General features: G+C 35.1%; 1 protein-coding gene across 1 annotated transcript in view; it reads right to left on the bottom strand.

The window, feature by feature from the left end:
* LOC142224231 (uncharacterized) overlaps positions 1 to 19,551 on the bottom strand; it is a 114,064-nt gene extending 94,513 nt beyond the window's left edge. Inside the window, exon 1 of the mRNA XM_075294002.1 lies at positions 18,354 to 19,551. Within this exon, the coding sequence (XP_075150117.1) occupies positions 18,354 to 18,436 (83 nt within the window). The 5' untranslated portion in view covers positions 18,437 to 19,551. The remainder of the gene's footprint in view (positions 1 to 18,353) is intronic.
* Between the last annotated feature and the right edge of the window lie 1,920 nt (positions 19,552 to 21,471).

The raw sequence follows: 21,471 nt of genomic DNA, 5'->3' as shown, positions 1-21,471 counted from the left end.
ACTGTACACTTGCTACCAAAAAACACAAACAAATCACATACATGAAATTTGTACAGTTGAGGCGTTAAAACTAAGCGTTTCTAATAATCTGCAACGATATATACTATTTTATTTGAAAATGAACGAAAAAACTGCACTAGGTACCCGGGTACCCTGGTTATGGACTCCTGTTCATCCAGCTGGTTATGGACCGTAGGGTTAAAGTGTGTTTACATATTACCAGACCAAATGCCACATCGAAAAGCCTAAAAGTATGCAAGTTTTTGATTTAATTTCTTCTCTTCTCCATACAATCACTCACATACATCCAACTCATGAAAACTTTGAGTGCTCGACCAACAACACTTCAAACAGAATCGTCGTAACACTTTCATGCGATTTCGTTTCAATTTTTGTTTTTGTTCTTTTCAATTTACACACTTAATTTAATTAAATGTTTAAGTATGAAGAAGACGCCAAGGAAAATTGAAAATGCTTTTATGTCTAAACATTACAAAAATGAGGCAAAGAGTGCAACAACATCATACAAAGCCGACAGCCGATACCTATCTCTTAGAGTTCCGAATAAACCATCATCATCATCACCGTCATCATATGCTATTAGGCCATACCACCCAAGGTTTCTCTTAACGTCCCACTAAAGATCCTACTGAGCTAATTACACCATTTGTGATATGTATGAGTGGGCGTTAGAGAGTGTGATGATGTGGTGAAGAAACAAAATGTGCGTTTATTGTGTATTTCGTACGATTGATGGGTCACTCCACTAAAAGTTGGATTTCGGTAGAGAAAGAAATACATTTTCTCAACAGGATTCAAATATCGATATAAGATACAAAGTCGACTTATCGAATTTTTCATTAAAAATCCATTGGTCGATTTTGGTTGCCATCAAAAGTATATTTGAATCGAATAGGTTAGTCGAATTAGAACACTGCAAACATTCGATTTCATTATTGCTTTTTACTTACTCACGTATTCCGGACCTCTTTTACTTTGCAGCGTAGATGTTATTGTAAAGATTTCTCGGTTTGCCTCTATTTTTAGGCGTCGATTTGGCTATTGTAGGTTCTATATTAAGTTTTGTTAATATATTGTTAACTGTATTCATCCATGTTCTATTTTTATACCCTCCACCATAGGATGGGGGGTATATTAACTTTGTCATTCCGTTTGTAACACATCGAAATATTGCTCTAAGAACCCATAAAGTATATATATTCTGGGTCGTGGTGAAATTCTGAGTCGATCTGAGCATGTCCGTCCGTCCGTCTGTTGAAATCACGCTAACTTCCGAACAAATCAAGCTATCGACTTGAAACTTGAAACAAGTAATTGTTACTGATGTAGGTCGGCTGGTATTGTAAATGGGCCATATCGGTCCACTTTTACGTATAGTCCCCATATAAGCGGACCCCCAAATTTGGCTTGCAGACCCTCTAAGAGAAGCAAATTTCATCCGATCAGGCTGAAATTTGGTACATGGTGTTAGTATATGGTCTCTAACAACCATGCAAAAATTGGTCCACATCGGTCCATAATTATATATAGCCCCCATATAAACCGATCCCCCGATTTGGCTTGTGGAGCCTCTTAGAGAAGCAAATTTCATCCGATCCGGCTGAAATTTGGTATATGGTGTTAGTATATGGTCTCTAATAACCATGCAAAAATTGGTCCACATCGGTCCACAATTATATATAGCCCCCATATAAACCGATCCCCCGATTTGGCTTTCGGAGCCTCTAAGAGAAGCAAATTTCATCCGATCCGGCTGAAATTTGGTACGTGGTGTTAGTATATGGTCTTTAACAACCATGCAATAATTGGTCCGCATCAATCAATAATTACATATAGCCCCCATATAAACCCATCCCCCGATTTGGCTTGCGGAGCCTGTAAGAGAAGCAAATTTCATCCGATCTGGCAGAAATTTGGTACATGGTGTTAGTATATGGCCTCAAATACCCATGCAAAAATTGGTCGAAATCGGTCCATAATTATATATAGCCCCCATATAAACCGATCCCCAGATTTGATCTCCGGAGCCCCTTGGAAGACCAAAATTCATCCGATTCGGTCGAAATTTGGTACGTGATGTTAGTATATGGTATTCAAAAACCATGCATGAATTGGTTCATATCAGTCCATAATTATATATAGACCCCATATAAACCAATCCCCAGATTTGACCTCCGGTGAAATTTGGTACGCGGTTTTACTATATGATATTTAACAACCATACCAAAAGTGGTCCATATCAGTCCATAATCATATATAGCACCCATATAAACCGATCCCGAGATTTGGTTTTGGAGCCTCTTGGAGAAGCAAATTTCATCCGAGTGAGTTGAAATTTGGTACATTGTGCTAGTATATGATCGTTAACAACCATGCCTAACTAGGTCCATATCGGTCTATAGTTATATATATCCCTCAGATAAATCGATACCCAATCACACAAAAATTGGTCCATATCAAGTTCATAATTGTATATAGCTCGTATATAAGCGACACCCATATTTCAATTCTGGCTCCCTACGTACCGTGCAAAAGTCCATATCGATTCGTAATTATTTGTAGACTTACATACATTTTTGTCTAATATATACCACGTGTGGACTAACTCACAATTTAGAAAACGATTTAAGATACCACAACCCAAGTAATTCGATTGTGTATAACAGTCTTTCGTAAAAGTTTCTACGCAATCCATGGTGGAGGGTACATAAGATTCGGCCTGGCCGAACTTACGGCCGTTTATACTTGTTCTTCCTCAGTTTATTGTCCCAGAAGGCCTTGCTTCTAAAGCTCATTGTTTTCCTCGATCCTTTCATTAAGGGGATCGATATATAGATTAGATCTAATGATGCCATTTTTAACTCTGTCTCTCCTGGTTTTCCTACGACCTGGTATAGGTATTTTATTTCTGATGTTTGGATTCCATTCTGTTGTTCGTTTCCGCGATTCACTTCCAAGTGTTGGCACATATGCCGCTTTAAAATTCGCTAATTGTGTAATCTTTATTACGCCCCTCTTGCTAATAAAGTTTCGTTGCAGTCTGTAGCAAAGACTTTTATTGCTGATATTCTACGATCAGCGCTGCCAATTTAGCTTTTTTCCCGCTAGATTTGGCTTTTTTTGAAGACGTTTAGCGGGGAAAAAATGCATTTAGCTTTTAGCTTTTTTTCTGGCTTTTTTTCATGACCCTTTTAGCTATTTTTGGCTTTTATTATTTTCGGCATGTTCCTATTGAAATATGGATAAAACTTCGCTTTAACCTAAGCCTTGCTGCCAGAATAAGGTTTTCCACATATTTCAAAGCTCAATTGAAACATTAATAATTATTCCAGCCATTATGCGGGCATTTTTGCAGCAAATACACCTTGTTGTAAAGTTTTTTCCTCGTATTCATAAAAGTTATCGTAACCATTAAATCTACTATTACCATCCTTATATAAACTGTCAGTAAATTATTAGGAATATTAGCATTTGACTCGTTTATCCTTTTTATGTTATTATAATATTCTAAAGTTATTATGATATTTCTAAATTAAAATAGTAGATGTGAATTGCTTTGTACACTGAAAAAATATTGTTGGAGGCCAAAGATTTCATGTCCTTAAAATATAAACGCGAATTTTGGTTATAATAGCATTTGTGAATTTCTCTTATATAAACTGTTTCCCTTGTCCAAAAGGCGATAAAGTCGTTTTGTCCTTATAGTTAAGTGATTCAACTTAAAAATGGGTATCTTTTCATGAAAGAAGGCTAGGGTCAATTCCAAAAAATTCTCAAAATTAATGAAATAGTCTTTAAATTTGTGGAGTTTTTGTATCTTGACCACAAACCAAAATAGCGTTCAAAAATAGAAGAGGGGTTTCAACATTTTATTTTAAAAACGTATACATTGAATAATTTCTACTTAAAGTCGAGTCTGAATTTGGAACTTTAAGTTGTCGTTAGCACGTTTTTTAAGCAATGTGATAGCTCATGAAGAAAAAGCTGAAAAAACGAATAAATTCAAATTTGACTCGGAATCAATACCAAAATCATTAGTGTACAAAATCTTTGGAATCGAACATAGAAATAATTTAATAATAATAATAAAGTTTTGAATGTGGTATTAATTTTTTTTAACACAAAAAAAAAATCAATAAAAAAATTCGTTGTGATAGGATCAAAACAAATCTGCTATTTATTAATGGAATGGATTTATTCAGTATAAACGTGCAAGACAGTTAGAATGGGTTTTATTCTCTTGGGTAATATTAGGAGAAGTTAGGAAAATTTATCATTAATTCAGTTAAAACGAAATATATTGATATTTTCTAATGCAGTTCTATGTGATATTGTGCAATATATCGCACATTGGACTTGTTGATGATTAACCAGCTGATAATCGCAAGTTTACTGGGAAAAATGTTTTTACTAGGAAATATAAACGAAGGACTTCCAGTACAAATTTGTGATAGTAATCAAAATGTATCTAGTACGCAAACATAGCTAATATGACTTAGATTTTCTTACAGTCTCACAGAAATGGAAATAATGAATGAATACAATTAAAATAATATGCGTTTTAAGTGAAACAAAGCCTTTAAGTTTGATAAATTTCAATCAAAAATGTGACTTTTGATACAAAAAAATTTAGCTTTTTTTCTAGCTATTTTTTGACATTTTTTAGCTTTTTTTGGCTAGTTTTTTGGACAAATCTAGCGGTTTTTGGTGAAACAATTCTGGCAACGCTGTCTACGATAAAGGTCCGTATCTGCTTTCCCTCATACGCTTAGTACTGCACCATTTTTGTGTTGCGCATGGTACATCAGAAACTCTGGGAATAAGATGGGATGCGTTTAGAGTAATCTTGTGGTGAGCTGGGTAGGTTTGGCTGAGCAAGCGAAAATATGGCACGTGTCATGAGGCCCTTAATTGCAGATGGGATTCTGCAACGATGTAATCAATTACTGATAGGTAGGATCTTATTTCTGCCTGATTTTATTTCTGCCGTGGAGGTCTCCTTCCTTCTTGAAAGCGGTGCTCGAACTGAATTAACCTTGTAGCTTTTCACTGCTTCGGCTACAGTTCCTCATGAATCATGTTATGATCTAGCATACCAGGCAGATCTAGAGGCTCTGTTTTGTAACGCTGGATCTACCGCTTCAGAATTTGATTATCAACTTACATTCCTGGATGGTGGTTGCCTATCCACAAGATGATGCTTTCGATGGTTACTTCGCTAACAAATCAGGAGATACTCCTTTGCCAACATGAAACTGTGTCTACGCACAGGTCTCCACATGAAGACGATCCATGGGAGCCACCGTGATGCAATGATTAGCATACCCGCCTTGCATATATAGGGTCGTGGGTTCAAACCCAGTTTCGACCAAACACCAAACAGTTTTTCAGCGGTGGATTATTCCCTCTCAGTAATGCTGGTGACATTTGTGAGTGTTTCAAAGCTTCTCTATGTGGTTTCACCGCAATGTGAAACTCCGTTCGGATTTGGCTATAAAAAGGAGGTCCTTGTCACTTAGCTAAACATAGAATCGGGCAGCACTTCGTGAGAGAGAAGTTCACCACTGTGTTAGCACAATAGAATAGTGTAGGCGAGTCTGAAATATCGAGCTGCCCCTATCGAAGCCAACCTTATCTATGGGTGTACTACGGAGATATCATGACGCAGTTCTAAGGGAAACATTCTGAAGTGTCCACAAACAACGAGGTTTCCTTGTCAAAACCCCAAGTGTCGCCGAGAAGCGATTTGAGGACCTTGTTCTAACACGGAGCTTATCACAAATTGCAGTGCCATGGACGGTCGATTAAAATGTTACCCGAATGTCGAATGTAACACAGAGAGTCTTGCGATAGTTTACAGTCGGAATTGTTTCGCCATCGGTTCTAATATTTAACTGCCTGTGTACTTTTTCTAATGTTTGTCTTATTGTGAATATCAAGCCTTGGGTTCCCATGCTGGGTCTAAAACCATACTGTTCTTTTTCGAGTTGATTCTGGACTTCACTCCTAACTCTGCTTGTTCTCATTGGATCGATCTGGCACAGTTTTGAATTTGAAAAAGCAGCAGGACATATTGGTATAGTCCCGTAACTTCCTTTCCTTTTCTGAGGAAGGAAATTTTAGACAAAAAAACTTTTCTTTTGACTCAAACATATTTTCCTTACAGCAAATAAAAATGAGACAATGCTCTTAAAGAATATATTTTACATTAAATGGGAATTTCTATGGGTATTGATGATCCTTTCCTTTATCGAGCGTACTATAAAAATTTAAAATTTAAATATTTAGTGCAAAACACAATTTATCACTTCAGTTTTATCGAAGAATGCGAAAAAGTACGACTATCGGAATAAACATATGACAATGTGGATGAATCCATTGAAATATAGAAAACCTGTTAACCGATGGTTAAAACCCGGATTTCACGTTTTCCATTATCCGGTTTCGGTTTGTGCATTTGAATCCAATTAACCGGTGTCGGTTTAAAACTAAACTGAATATGTCGGATTAAAAACCAAATTGAATATGGTTAATAAGATAATAGCTAAAAAAATTAGCCTTTAAAACATATTGAAGAAATGCGCCGAATTGTTTTATTGTCTCCGCCCACCTTTTCATTATTCTACTAGTTTTCATTTCTTTTCATACCAATAGTGAAGTGAACAATTTAGTCATGGAATGACCCATACATACAATATACACATGTGTATATTTATGAATACATTTTTGTGTACAGATGTAGAGAATATCGATGTCTCCAAAGACAAAACATAGAAAATTGAAATTGATTGACTTTGAGATGAAGACAATTAAATTAAATGCGAAACTAAACGAGATGTCTTTGCTGGATGTTGATTTTGCCATTGCTGCCAATAATAATGTAAATGATGATGATGATGATGATTATTATCATTATCATAATTGTCGTTATGTGCCTTGAAATCAATATTATACACAGATAAAAATATTTTTAGGTCATACGAAAAAGAACCTTCAGTGTCATGAGGCTTTAGTGGAATATATTTCATGGGCCATTCATCACTTCGGCTAGCTTTAATTTGAATTTGCTAAATCTCTAATTGTGAAATTTGACTTAATGTATATAAATGACCCAATTTTTTACAGGTGGTTAATATGGTTCAGATTGCTTGATAGATAACAGACCATGGTGAGTTATGGTATTAATGACATCGCCAATAATGAGCCACCAACTCCTTCAAATTAGTTTAAATCGTGCATAACTTTGAATGGGAAATTTTTGCAGCACCTGTGAGTACACGCTGGACTTTCCTTTGTTAGGTTAAAGTGGCAGCCCGATTAAGTTTCAGGCTCACTTAGACTATTTAGTCCATTGTGATACCACATTAACTAAAAGTACCTATTACATATGGGGACTTCTAGTTTTAACCGTTGAACCTTCTCGATTATGTCCTTCTGTTGAACCAACCAGATTGTTCCAAAAACTTTAGCAGGCTGCTTAAGTTAACATTTTCCAGGTCCGCCAGTAATCTAAAGCTATATGCCCCTAAAATTTGCTTACGCCTTACACAAAATGCAGGACACTCATACAAGAGGTGTTTAATTACTTCGCGCCAATAGTTTTTGAAAATCGCCTATCAGGCAGCGACCCGTTATAGCAGATATCAGGAGTGATATCTGACGTCTTGAGAACACTAGCATATCTACTGTGCGGTTTAAGTTTAAACGGGGCCATATATGCTTGGTGTCGTTACAACCCTTGCAATTCTCCCATCGAACATTTGCCATCATAACAGGCTTCTCACGCAGTAAGAGCTTGCAGGTAGCCAGAAGCATACCAACAGATTGTAGTTCCCCTGGAATATGTAAGGTAGTCCCTAGCCTTGCTAACTCATCCGCTTCGCAGTTCTCCGGTATGTTCCTATGGCCAGGCACCCATGTTAGGTGAATATTGTGCTGCTCAGCCATCTCATTGAGAGATTTGCGGCAGTCTATGGCCGTTTTCGAGTTAAGGAACACAGAGTCCAAGGATTTTATTGCAGGTTGACTGTCCCAGTATATATATTAATGCCAACATTTTTTTGGAACATTACTTCTCAGCCAATTCGCCACATTCATTTGTTAGTAATAGTTAATAACTGAGGCAAACGATCTTTAAACGTTTGAGCATCCAAAACATCGATTTGATGTGTCATCCTTGGCACCGAATAATTTCTTTACATTCCCTTATGTAAAAAATAAAAGGATAATGTTTTTCTACTCCTGAAGAAGCGGTTGATGTATTCTGAATCCATATTTTGGAGATACTTCTACATAAGATTCGGCATGGCCATAGAAGAGTTAAATAGGTTTGTCATTCCGTTTGTAACACATCGAAATATAAAGTTCATATAGACCGACAACCCTCCCCTGTTGGAGTCATTGGCTTCTGAAGCCTTGGAGTTTTTATCCGATTTGCCTGAAATTAAAAATTTCGAGGTATTTTAGGACCACAATAAGTTGTAACCAATATGACGATTATCGGTCCATGATTTGGTTATGAGTGCTATATGGAAGATCTCGATTTGACCTCTTGGGCTTATAGAAACCATATTTTTTATCAGATTTTTTGTGCCCTCAAAGACCAGTGTCGGACCACTATCGTTTTTTTTTAATAATTCTGCAACTTTTGAATGGATAAAGATATCAACATAATTTTTGCTTTGTGTGAAAGCTGAGGCGTTTTCCCTAAGTTTGTTGAATAGAACTTGCTCTACAAGTTCGCGAGATATGGCTATTTTTTTATTTTTTCGCAAATCTTTGACAAAGTGGGGTCAGTATTTTGAACCTAGGAGTTCCGTTTTAAAGTAGATCCTAAATTTCCCTACAAAATTTTTCGAATTTTAGAAGAAAAAAGTAACATATATACGGCCAGGCCGAATCTTATGTACCCTCGACCATGGATTGCACAGAAACTTCTACTAAAGACTGTCATCCACAATCGAATTATGTTAATTGGGTTGCGGTAACACTTGCCGATGGCAAGGTATCTTAAAACTTCTTAACACCGTCTTATGAATTTTAAGTTAGTTCATAAGGGGTATTATCAAACAAAAAATGGCGAGTTAAATACGTATATAATTCAGTTCGACACAATTTTCTATAGAAATAAAATTTTGACAAAATTTTCTATTGAAATAAAATTTTGACAAAATTTTCTATAGAAATAAAATTTTGACAAAATTTTGTATCGAAATAAAATGTTGACAAAATTTTCTATAGAAATAAAATTTTGACAAAATTTTCTATTGAAATAAAATTTTGACAAAATTTTCTATAGAAATAAAATTTTGACAAAATTTTCTATATAAATAAAATCTTGACAAAATTTGCTATAGAAATAAAATTTTGACAAAATTTTCATGAGGCACGACATTTTTCGTGAGTCACGATATTTTTCGTGAGTCACGGTATTTTTCGTGAGTCACAACATTTTCGTGCGTGAGTGTGCGCGAGTACAAATTTTCGTTTCGTGAGTGTGCGTGAGCGTGAGTCCTACCAAACAATATCGTGCGTGAGTGTGCGTGAATAAGATTTTTCCGTCGTGAGTGTGCGTGAGCGAGAGTAAACTATTACTCACGTGCACATCTCTAATATCATGTTTTTTTTTTGTTTGGAAATAATTCTGCAACTTTTGAACGGATAAAGATATCAACATAACTTTTTCTTTGTGTGAAAGCTGAGGCGTTTTCCCTAAGTTTGTTGAATAGAACTTGTAAAGCTCTACAAGTTCGCGAGATATGGCCCCCACATTTTATTTTTTCGAAAATCTTTGGCAAAGTGGGATCAGTATATATTATATATTAAACAAAACCAAGTAAGTAAAGTCGGGCGGGGCCGACTATATTATACCCTGCACCACTTTGTAGATCTAAATTTTCGATACCATATCACATCCGTCAAATGTGTTGGGGGCTATATATAAAGGTTTGTCCCAAATACATACATTTAAATATCACTCGATCCGGACAGAATTTGATAGACTTCTACAAAATCTATAGACTCAAAATTTAAGTCGGCTAATGCACTAGGGTGGAACACAATGTTAGTAAAAAGATATGGGAAACATTTAAATCTGAAGCAATTTTAAGGAAACTTCGCAAAAGTTTATTTATGATTTATCGCTCGATATATATTTATTAGAAGTTTAGGAAAATTAGAGTAATTTTTACAACTTTTAGACTCAGCAGTGGCGATTGTACAAGGAAAATGTTGGTATTTTGACCATTTTTGACGAAATCAGAAAAACATATATATGGAAGATATATCTAAATCTAAAACCGATTTCAACCAAATTTGGCACCGATAGCTACGACGCTAATTCTACTCCCTATACAAAATTTTAACTAAATCGGAGTTAAAAATTGACCTCTGTGGTCATATGAGTGTAAATCGGGCGAAAGCTATATATGGGAGCTATATATAAATCTGAACCGATTTCAATCAAATTCGGCACGCATAGCTACAATGCTAAATCTCCTCCCTGTGCAAAATTTCAACCAACTTGGGCCAAAACTCTGGCTATTAGAACCATATTAGTCCATATCGGGCGAAAGATATATATGGGAGCTATATCTAAAACTGAACCGATTTCAATCAAATTTTGCACACTTAGCTGTACTACTAATTGTACTCCTAGTGCAAAATTTCAAACAAATTGGGCCAAAACTCTGGCTTCTATGACCATATTAGTCAATATCGGGCGAAAGATATATATGGGAGCTATATCTAAATCTCAATCGATTTCAACCAAATTTGGCACGCATAGCTACAATGCTAGATCTACTCTCGGTGCAAAATTTCAACCAAATTGGGCCAAAACTCTGGCTTCTGGGGTCATATAAGTCAATATCGGGCGAAAGATATATATGAGAGCCATATCTCAATCTGAACCGATTTCAATCAAATTTTGCAGACTTGACTATACGACCAAGTATTATGTTTGTGCAAAATTTCAAGCAAATCTGGGTCCCTATAAGTTCATATCGGGAGAAAGATATATATGGAAGCTATATCTAAATCTTAATCGATTTCTTCAAAAATCAATAGGGTTCTATTCTGACCCAAAACAAGAACTTGTGCCAAATTTGGCGATCCGAGAAAGGAACATGGTTTCCACAAACATGCTACATGTTTTCCGTGAAAAAGTTACATTTTGCTCTTGGAACATGGTTGTGGTGACCATATTCCTTCTCCGCGTGTACCAAAATCCTCATTTGGCAGAGCACCGATTGCTAAGCAGATCTCTTTTCCAAAAAGCCTCATGTGTCTCTTAACTAGCTGTAAAATATTTTAACAACAAACAACTGAGAAATATGCAAATTACAAAAAAAAAGTTTTTTTTTATAACATATTATTCGTCATATTATTACCTTTCATTTAAGTACCAACAATGTTATAATCGGAAGTTTCTAACTCGAGATTAATTGTGTTTAGTCAAAAAAGAGCGAACATTTAAAAATAACGTGATATCTCAAAAACTGTTCCATAACAATTTTTTTCGAATTCAGCAGCTCAAAAATTTTTTTTTTGTAAACTAGTGTTATTTAGTGAAAAATTAGAATTTGGTTAAATTGTGTACTAAGTTTGTGTGGTAAGCAAAAAATACTCAAATTACGAAAATGTTTTCCCATTGACGAAGGTTAAAACCATTCCTTAAAATTTAATATTAATTCGGTTTATCTACTATAGAAAATTTCCATTGCATACTTTTAGGCGGAAAAGGGGAAATTGTTCACAAATATAATATTCGAATGGTAAACTCGATTATTTGTTTAGATACTGACCATATCCGTAACGTTAACAGTAAACAATGTAAAATTTTATGTTAAAAAGTGGCACAGTATGACGAAAAGGTGGCACAAAAATGTAAGAAGTAACACCGCAGAAGCGATGAATTTAACATGGGACGGGTCGCCATAAAAGTAGTGAAACTGTTCTTTTCGGATCCGGAAGTGGTTCAAAATTGGCGCAGAAGCGATGAATTTAACATGGGCTTGTCATAGGACGGATGTCGACCATTTCAACAGCCTTTGCACTGAATGCGAATCACTTATTATGGTGTGATCTGAATTCAGTGTTTTGGATGTGAATTATAAAATATTGTGATACTTTGCCAACTAAATAATGTTTTATGATTTTTAGTGCATTCTAACGCTTGCCTGAACCGTTTGACCTCAAATATTTTCAAAAATTTCGCAATTTTTCTGGAATGGATTAAGCATTTTTATCGACAAAATTTTAATCTATTTGAAACGAAAAAAGTTAAAATTACCCATTAAAAATATGACAACAAAAAAATTGAATTAAAAGAATTCCCTGTGTAGTAAAAATAAAGAACATCTATGGCAGGACATTTTTGTAAGTGCTTTTAAAGTTGTGTGTTTAGAAAACTTCCAAATTGTTTCGCTGGGTATTTAGTCTTTAAAAACCATGCAAAAATTCGTCCATATTGGTCCAATTATATATAATCCCCATAAAAATCAATCTACAGATTTGGCTTGCGGAGCCTCCTAGAAAAGCAAAATTCATCCGATCCGGTTGAAATTTGGTACATTGTGCTAGTATATGGCAGGTAACAACTATGCGAAAATTGGTCCATATTGGTCTATAGTTATATATAGTCCCCAGATAAAACTATCCCCAATCACACAAAAATTGGTCCATATCGGTTCATAATTATATATAACAGGTTGGCTGATAAGTCTGACACATAGATGGCGTCGCTTGTATTAAATGCATATTATTTTTATATAGTACCAACCTTCAAATGATTCGTGTCAAAATTTGACGTCTGTAAGTCAATTAGTTTGTGAGATAGAGCGTCTTTTGTGAGGCAACTTTTGTTATTGTGAAAACAAAAAGAGGAAAAAAAGGAATTTCGTATTTTGATAAAATACTGTTTTCTGAAGGAAAAAAATACGGTGGAAGCAAAAACTTGGCTTGATAATGAGTTTCCGGACTCTGTCCCAGGGAAATCAACAATAATTGATTGGTATGCAAAATTCAAGCATGGTGAAATGAGCACGGAGGACGCCCGAAAGAGGTGGTTACCGACGAAAACATCAAAAAAATCCACAAAATGATTTTGAATGACCGTAAAATGAAGTTGATCGAGATAGCAGAGGCCTTAAAGATAACAAAGGAACGTGTTGGTCATATCATTCATCAATATTTGGATATGCGGAAGCTCTGTGCAAAATGGGTGGCGCGCGAGCTCAAATTTGACCAAAAAACAACAACGTGTTGATGATTCTGAGCGTTGTTTGCAGCTGTTAACTCGTAATACACCCGAGTTTTTCCGTCGATATGTGACAATGGATGAAACATGGCTCCATCACTACATTCCTGAGTCCAATCGACAGTCGGCTGAGTGGACAGCGACCGGTGAACCGTCTCCGAAGCGTGGAAAGACTCAAAAGTCCACTGGCAAAGTAATGGCCTCTGTTTTTTGGGATGCGCATGGAATAATTTTTATCGATTATCTTGAGAAGGGAAAAACCATCAACAGTGACTATTATATGGCGTTATTGGAGCGTTTGAAGGTCGAAATCGCGGCAAAACGGCCCAATATGAAGAAGAAAAAAGTGTTGTTCCACCAAGACAACGCACCGTGCCACAAGTCATTGAGAACGATGGCAAAAATTCATGAATTGGACTTCGAATTGCTTCCCCACCCACCGTATTCTCCAGATCTGGCCCACAGTGACTTTTTCTTGTTCTCAGACCTCAAAACGATGCTCGCAGGGAAAAAATTTGGCTGCAATGAAGAGGTGATCGCCGAAACTGAGACCTATTTTGAGGCAAAACTGAAGGAGTACTACCAAAATGGTATAAAAAAATTGGAAGGTCGTTATAATCTTTTATCGCTCTTGAAGAGAACTATGTTGAATAATAAAAACGAATTTTGACAAAAAATGTGTTTTTCTTTGTTAGACCGGGGACTTATCAGCCAACCTGTTATCCCCAATCACACAAAAATCGGTCATTATCGGTTCACAATTGTATATAGCCCCCTTATAAAGCGACCCCCATATTTCAATTCGGCTCTCTAATTACCACGCAAAGCTTCATATCCGTTGGTAATTAGTATTACACTTCCCTATATTCCATATACTGGGTCAAGAACTGAATTATATATAAACAAGTAAGGAAAGTCTAAAGTCGGGCGGGGCCGACTATATTATACCCGGCACCACTTTGTAGATCTAAATTTTCGATACCATATCACATCCGTCAAATGTGTTGGGTGCTATATATAAAGGTTTGTCCCAAATACACACATTTAAATATCATTCGATTTGGACAGAATTTGATAGACTTTTACAAAATCTATAGACTCAAAATTTAAGTTGGCTAATGCACTAGGGTGGAACACAATTTTAGTAAAAAACAAGTATATACGGCCGTAAGTTCGGCCAGGCCGAAGCTTATGTACCCTCCATCATGGATTGCGTAGAAACTTCTTCTAAACACTGCCATCCACAATCGAATTACTTAAGTTGCGGTAATGCTTGCCGATGGCAAGGTATCTTAAAACCTCCTAACACCATCTTCTAAATTGTATGTAAGTCCAAACGTGGTATATATTAAATCAAAAAAGATCGATCCAATACGTATATAATTCAGTTTGACAAAGTAGACATAAAATTTTGACAAAATTTTCTACAGAAATAAAATTTTCTAAAGAAATAAAATTTTCACAAAATTTTCTATAGAAATAAAAATTTTCACAAAATTTTCTATAGAAAGAAAATTTTGACAAAAATTTCTACAGCAATAAAATTGTAACAAAATTTTCTATAGAAATAAAATTTTGACAAAATTTTCAATAGAAATAAAATCTTGGTAGATTATTTTTGGCTCGAGCGGCAACCATGATTATGAACCGAATAAAATTTGAACAAAATTTTCTATAGCAATAAAATTTTGACAAAATTTTCTATAGAAATAAAATTTTGACGATGATGAACATTTCATTATGAACCGAATAAAATTTTGACAAAATTTTCTATAGAAATAAAATTTTGACAAAATTTTCTATAGAAATAAAATTTTGGTAGATTATTTTTGGCTCTAGTGGCAACCATGATTATGAACCGATATGGACCAATTTTTGTGTGATTGGACCAATTGTTGTATGGTTGTTAGCGACCATATACTAACACCACGTTCCTAATTTGAACCAGATCGGATGAATTTTGCTCCTCCAAGAGGCTCCGGAGGTCAAATCTGGAGAACGTTTTATATGGGGTCCATATATAATTATGGACCGATGTGGACCAATTTTAGCATGGTTCTTAGAGACCATATACCAACATCATGTACCAAATTTCAGCCGGATCGGATGCAATTTGCTTCTCTTTGAGGCTTCGCAAGCCAAATCTGGGGATCGGTTTATATGGGGGCTATATATAATTATGGACCGATGTGGACCAATTTTTGCACGATTGCTAGAGAACATCTACCAACACCATGTACCAAATTTCAGTCGGATCGGATGAAATATGCTTCTCTTAGAGGCTCCACAAGCCAAATCTGGGGATCGGTTTATATGGGGGCTATATATAATTATGGACCGATGTGGACCAATTTTTGCACGATTGCTAGAGACCATCTACCAACACCATGTACCAAATTTCAGCTGGATCGGATGAAATATGCTTCTCTTAGAGGCTCCGCAAGCCAAATCTGGGGATCGGTTTATATGGGGGCTATATATAATTATGGACCGATGTGGACAAATTTGTGCATGATTGTTAGAGACCATATACCAACACCATGTACCAAATTTCAGCCCGATCGGATGAAATATGCTTCTATTAGAGGCTCCACAAGCCAAATCTGAGGGTCCCTTTATATGGGGGCTATACGTAAAAGTGGACCGATAAATATACCCAAAGTTAATATACCCCCATCCTATGATGGAGGGTATAAAAATATGGGAAACATTTAACTCTGAAGCAATTTTAAGGAAACGTCGCAAAAGTTTATTTATGATTTATCGCTCGATATATATGTATTAGAAGTTTAGGAATATTAGAGTCATATTACAACTTTTCGACTAAGCAGTGGCGATTTAACAAGGAAAATGTATATATTTTGACCATTTTTGTCGAAATCAGAAAAACATATATATGGGAGCTATATCTAAATCTGAACCGATTTCAATCAAATTTGGCACACATGACTATATTACTAATTGTACTCCTAGTGCAAAATTTCAACCAAATTGGGCCAAAACTCTGGCTTCTGGGGCCATATAAGTCCATATCGGGCGAAAAATATATATGGAAGCTATATCTAAATCTGAACCGATTTCAATCAAATTTGACACGCATAGCTACAATGCTAAATCTACTCCCTGTGCAAAATTTCAACCAAATTGGGTCAAAGCTCTGGTTTTTAGGACCATATTAGTCCATATCGGGCGAAAGATATATATGGGAGCTATATCTAAATCTGAACCGATTTTTTCCAAAATCAATAGCGATTGTCTTCTACCCGAAGAAAGACGTTATGTCAAATTTGAAGACGATCGGACTTAAACTGCGACCTGTACTTTGTGCACAAAATTACATATACTGACAGACGGACGGACGGACAGACAGACAGACAGACAGACAGACAGACAGACGGACATCGCTAAATCGACTAAGAATTTAATTCTAAGCCGATCGGTATACTAAAAGATGGGTCTACCACAATTATTTCTTGGCGTTACATACACGCTCACAAAAAATCGCTTCTGTAACATATACTCCCAAACATATTTTGCTTCAAGCATATAAATTTTTGGGTATTGCCCAAACATTTATATGTTTGATCTCTTCCAATATATAATATGTTTGAAAGCATATTGGTGTAAACAATATATTTTTGGGTAGTCTAAGTTCCAAACATTTTGTATTTTTGCATCCAAATTCAATAATGTTGTCTTCCAAAAAACAATATGTTATTATGTGAACATATAATATGTTTGGAAGCATTTTGCACCCAAAAATATTATATGCTTAAAAAAATTCTCCCAAACAATATTGTGCTCAAAATTTTATTTATTTATTTATATATTTACAATCATAATGAATTGTGAAAATAAACAGGTAATATAGGTGCTAACAACATAGGTTTTCGACCTGAATGCTCAAAATTTTGTTTCTGCCCAATTGTATATTCCCCTACATCTTTCTCACTTCCACGAGATTTTTTAGTTCATAGCACCTTTTTCTGTAATACAAACATTGTAGAAGAAATTATTCAATTGTATGATTTTTTTTATTTTAATTTTACCTTTTGCCGGACGGGGATTCGAACAGCGGACCACACAGTTTGTAAGGATCAAAGAAGTAGCTGATCAATTGCCCAAGGAAAAATAAAATGTTAATTTTGTAATAACAAGCAACAACCACCAACTTAATTCAATATCGCTCCCTGTTAAATAGCGCTCCAAGCTACTAAACACATATATGTTTATAGGCTATTTCTAAATTAATATATGTTTGCATCCAAGCATATTATATTTACAAACATTTTATGTCCCAAACATAATATGTTCTAACATATTAACATATATGTCCCAAACATGTTATGCTAGTTTATGAACATTATATGCTTGCACTCAAAAATATTGTGTTTAAAAATTTGTGTTCCAAACATATAATGTTTATAGCCAAACATATGAAAAACAGTCTTTTTCATCCGTGTACAAATGCACAAACTTATTATACCCTGTACCACAGTAGTGGTGAAGGGTATAAAAAGTTAGAATTACCCATTAAAAATATGAAAAAAAAAACGAGTTTTAAAAAACTGAATTAAAAGAACTTCCTGTGTAGTTAAAATAAAGAACATCTGTGGAAGGAAGTGCTATAAAGTTGTGCTATTAGAAGAACTTCCAAATTTTTTTGCTGGGTGTGTAAAGTTTGTTTTCTTATTTTGAGTTCATACCGTTAGAGTAAGCAAAAAATAATCAAAATCACGAAATTTTTCTCATATCGAAGAAAATTGAACAAAAATAAATAAAATTAATTTACATTGCTTTTGAAAATTTTGGCACACTTTTTGGGGTAAGATATTTTGGTGCAGGGTATGGTAATATAAGACATAATTAATACATGAGACAAACAGCCTATATGTATTTAAGTTTCGATTTTCTAAAAATAAGAATTTGCTTTAATTATTTTATTTATAACCAACAGACGTGATAAACTCCCATAGATATATGGTAGCTTCAAAAATCACGAACATGTAAAAAATTTTTTGGTCTATGAAGAAATGTTTGTTTACAATATTCTCTGTCCCTTTAGTCTACTTACCCCAAACATGAGGATACCAAGCTAGAGGTGCTTGTGTTGCCAGTCAATTTATTTGACGTCGACCGCCCCAAACATGAACCCATAATCAACCGGAGGTGCAGGTAGTTTTCTGCGGCAGCCTTTGTTCTTCTATCCAGTCCAATATGGAATTATTTGTTTGGTTGAATTTCGCCCGGATTGGGGTAATGGGAAGATGTTATTTTGACCATAAACGAAATTACATTGCTGTTGGCATTCGATGATGTTTACATACACAAAATTTTCTGTAAACTGCCAAGTGCCGCACTAATGATGAATTCTTGTCTGGGGAACCGGATGCGGAGAGTATAGACGTCAGCATTAGCACCATTATAAATTTTGTGCACTTGACGAACGAAAAGTTCCAAACTTTGATGGTTTGCCTCTATAGTATGTGGGAAATTTTAATATTTCATTGGAATTTTGCTAGAGTATCACAATATGTTGGTTTGTTTTGATGAAGGATACCACGGGGAGATTTTCTTGTGTGTTGTTGTAATATTTTCTATTATTGTTGTTAACCTTGATAATGCTTCGCACAAATAAAACAAAAACGGACAAAAATAAAAACAACAACAACACACAAAATAAACGAATAGCAACAAAATTAAAAGGAACTCTCTTTGTTAGAGATAAAAGCAGCAGCAAACAACAATAACACCAAAAACAAAAAATGAGAAAAAAGGATAAAAATGAAGGATACCCTTTGAACACCCCGCTATAGGTCAAGGATTTTGATACGCCACTTTTTTCTTTTTCTTTTTGTTTTTTTTTTGGCCACCAGTAGGACAAAACACCAATTACAAAGGGAGAATCTTGGACAACGTTACGCCGACACTCAGGCAATTTGTATTGACTTTCACTTTCACTATGGCCAAATACTGGATTACCCTTTAAAACATATTTCTTTGTTTGCCACTTTCTCTTGAAAAATGTATACGATTCGCTTTCTTCTGTTATCCTAGCTATTTATATTGCATTTCAAGGATATTTTTGTTAGATTTTTTGGTTTGCATAGAATTTCATTCAATTATTTTTTTTTTTCACTTCGTTTTCCGTTTTCCCTAATTGCAAAATGAAACTTTCTTTATGATGAAGCTTTTTATAACCAATGACGCTGTGTGTCTCTCGTCCTTAAACTCCGATTGTGTTATGTTCTGAGTTCGGCATACAGCGGTAGTTGAACTACTCATATGCATTTAATTCATGTAGGCGAACTAACCAACGAATCTAATACAAAAACATTCGTCTCATAGCTGTAGCTCTCTTTAACTCTCTCGTCTATGTTATTGTTCCATTACGATTGTACTCATAACAGTTATTTGAGTTGAGAGTAATAGATAACAGCTGATTGTCAAAAGTTTACGTTTGAGTTGTATATCCTTGCTTGTCATTTGAAATGACAGATTTTTAAAGTTTGAAAAGTATTGCAAATAAAGGCCTGACGAACTTTTGGGGGTAAAGCTTTAAAAGCTATTGTGGAAAAGTTTAAACAGCTTTTGTCGAAAAGCATTATGTGCTATTGCTTAGAAACTTTAAAATTAGCACAATGCCTAAGAATATAGCATAGACAAATTATTGTTAAAATTATTATCTACCCTTTGTAAGTTTTTAAAAAATCTATGCAACCTTGAGGAGACATCTAGTGACAACGTTGAGTTTTATTTTTAACAGAATTCAAAAAATATTGAATACATAAACCAAGAAATAATTGGACGTCTCTAGTATAGACCAGTAAAAGTATACGTTGCTCAATTGAAATAACAGTGTCATTGTTTGTCTGCTCATTGTAGATGGCGCTATTTTCTTCTGTATAAAAAGCTTTAAATGTTTTAACTATTTATGCCCTTGACCACTATTGTGGTGCAGGGTATAAGTTTGTGAATTTGTATGTAATGCCAAGAAGGAAAAGTCTGAGACCCATCGATTGTCTTAGAATTAAATTCTGAGTCGATTTAGCGCAGTCCGTCTGTCTGTCTGTATATGTAATTTTATGTGCAAAATACAGGTCGCAGTTTAAGTCTGATCGTCCTCAAATTTTGTACAGAGTTTTACTTTGGTTCAATCGCTATCGATTTTGAAAATCGCTATTGATTTTGAAAAAAATCGGTTCAGATTTAGATACAGCTGCCATATATATTTATCACCGATCTGGTCATAATTGACGTATTTATCAACGTAGTTCCTTAAAATTTCGCAAGGTCGAATATTTGGGAGCTCTCGTAAAATATGCAAAATATCAGCCAAATCGGTTCAGATTTAGATATACGTAGCTCCCATATATATGTTTCGTACGATTTGCACTTATATAGCCTCAAAAGCCAGAGGTTTGTCCTAATTTGCTTCAAATTTTGCACAAGGAGTACGTTTAATAGTATCGTTAAGTGTGCCAAATTTGGTTAAAATCGTTTCAGATGTAGACATAGTTCCCATATATATCTTTCGTCCGATTTGGACTTATATGGTCTCAAAAGGCAGAGTTTTGCCTTGATTTGCTTGAAATTTTGCACAAGGAGTACGTTTAATAGTATCGTTAATTGTGCCAAATTTAGTTGAAATCGGTTCAGGTTCGGATATAGCTCCCATATATATCATTCATCTGATTTGGACTTATATGGCCCCAGAGGCCAGAGTTTTACCCTAATTTGCTTGTAATGATGCACTAGGAATACAATTAGTAGTGTAGTCAAGTGTGGTAAATTTTATTGAAATCGGTTCATATTTAGATATAGCTCCCATATATGTGTATCATTCGACCGATTTAGACTCATATACCCGCAGAGACCAAAGCTTTACCCCGATTTACTTGAAACTTTGCACAGGGAGTATAATTAAGGTTCTAGATATGCGTGCTAATTTTGGTTGAAATCGGTGCAGATTTTGATATAGCTCCCATATATATCTTTCGCCCAATTTTCCGTCATATGACCACAGAGGTCAAAGTTGTAATCCGATTTACGTGAAATTTTGCTCAGGGAGTAGAATTAGCATAGTAACTAAAGGGTGATACGGTCAAAATTTGGTCAATATAAACTTGACGTATTTCTTTCAATTTTGCATTTAAAAAACCTGAACACCCCTCATTTTGAAAGTGTGTGTG

Source organism: Haematobia irritans, chromosome 2 (assembly GCF_050003625.1).
Source record: "Haematobia irritans isolate KBUSLIRL chromosome 2, ASM5000362v1, whole genome shotgun sequence".
Lineage (NCBI taxonomy): Eukaryota > Metazoa > Arthropoda > Insecta > Diptera > Muscidae > Haematobia > Haematobia irritans.
The sequence above is the reverse complement of the archived record's forward strand: the minus strand, read 5'-3'. Positions and strand labels throughout refer to the sequence as shown.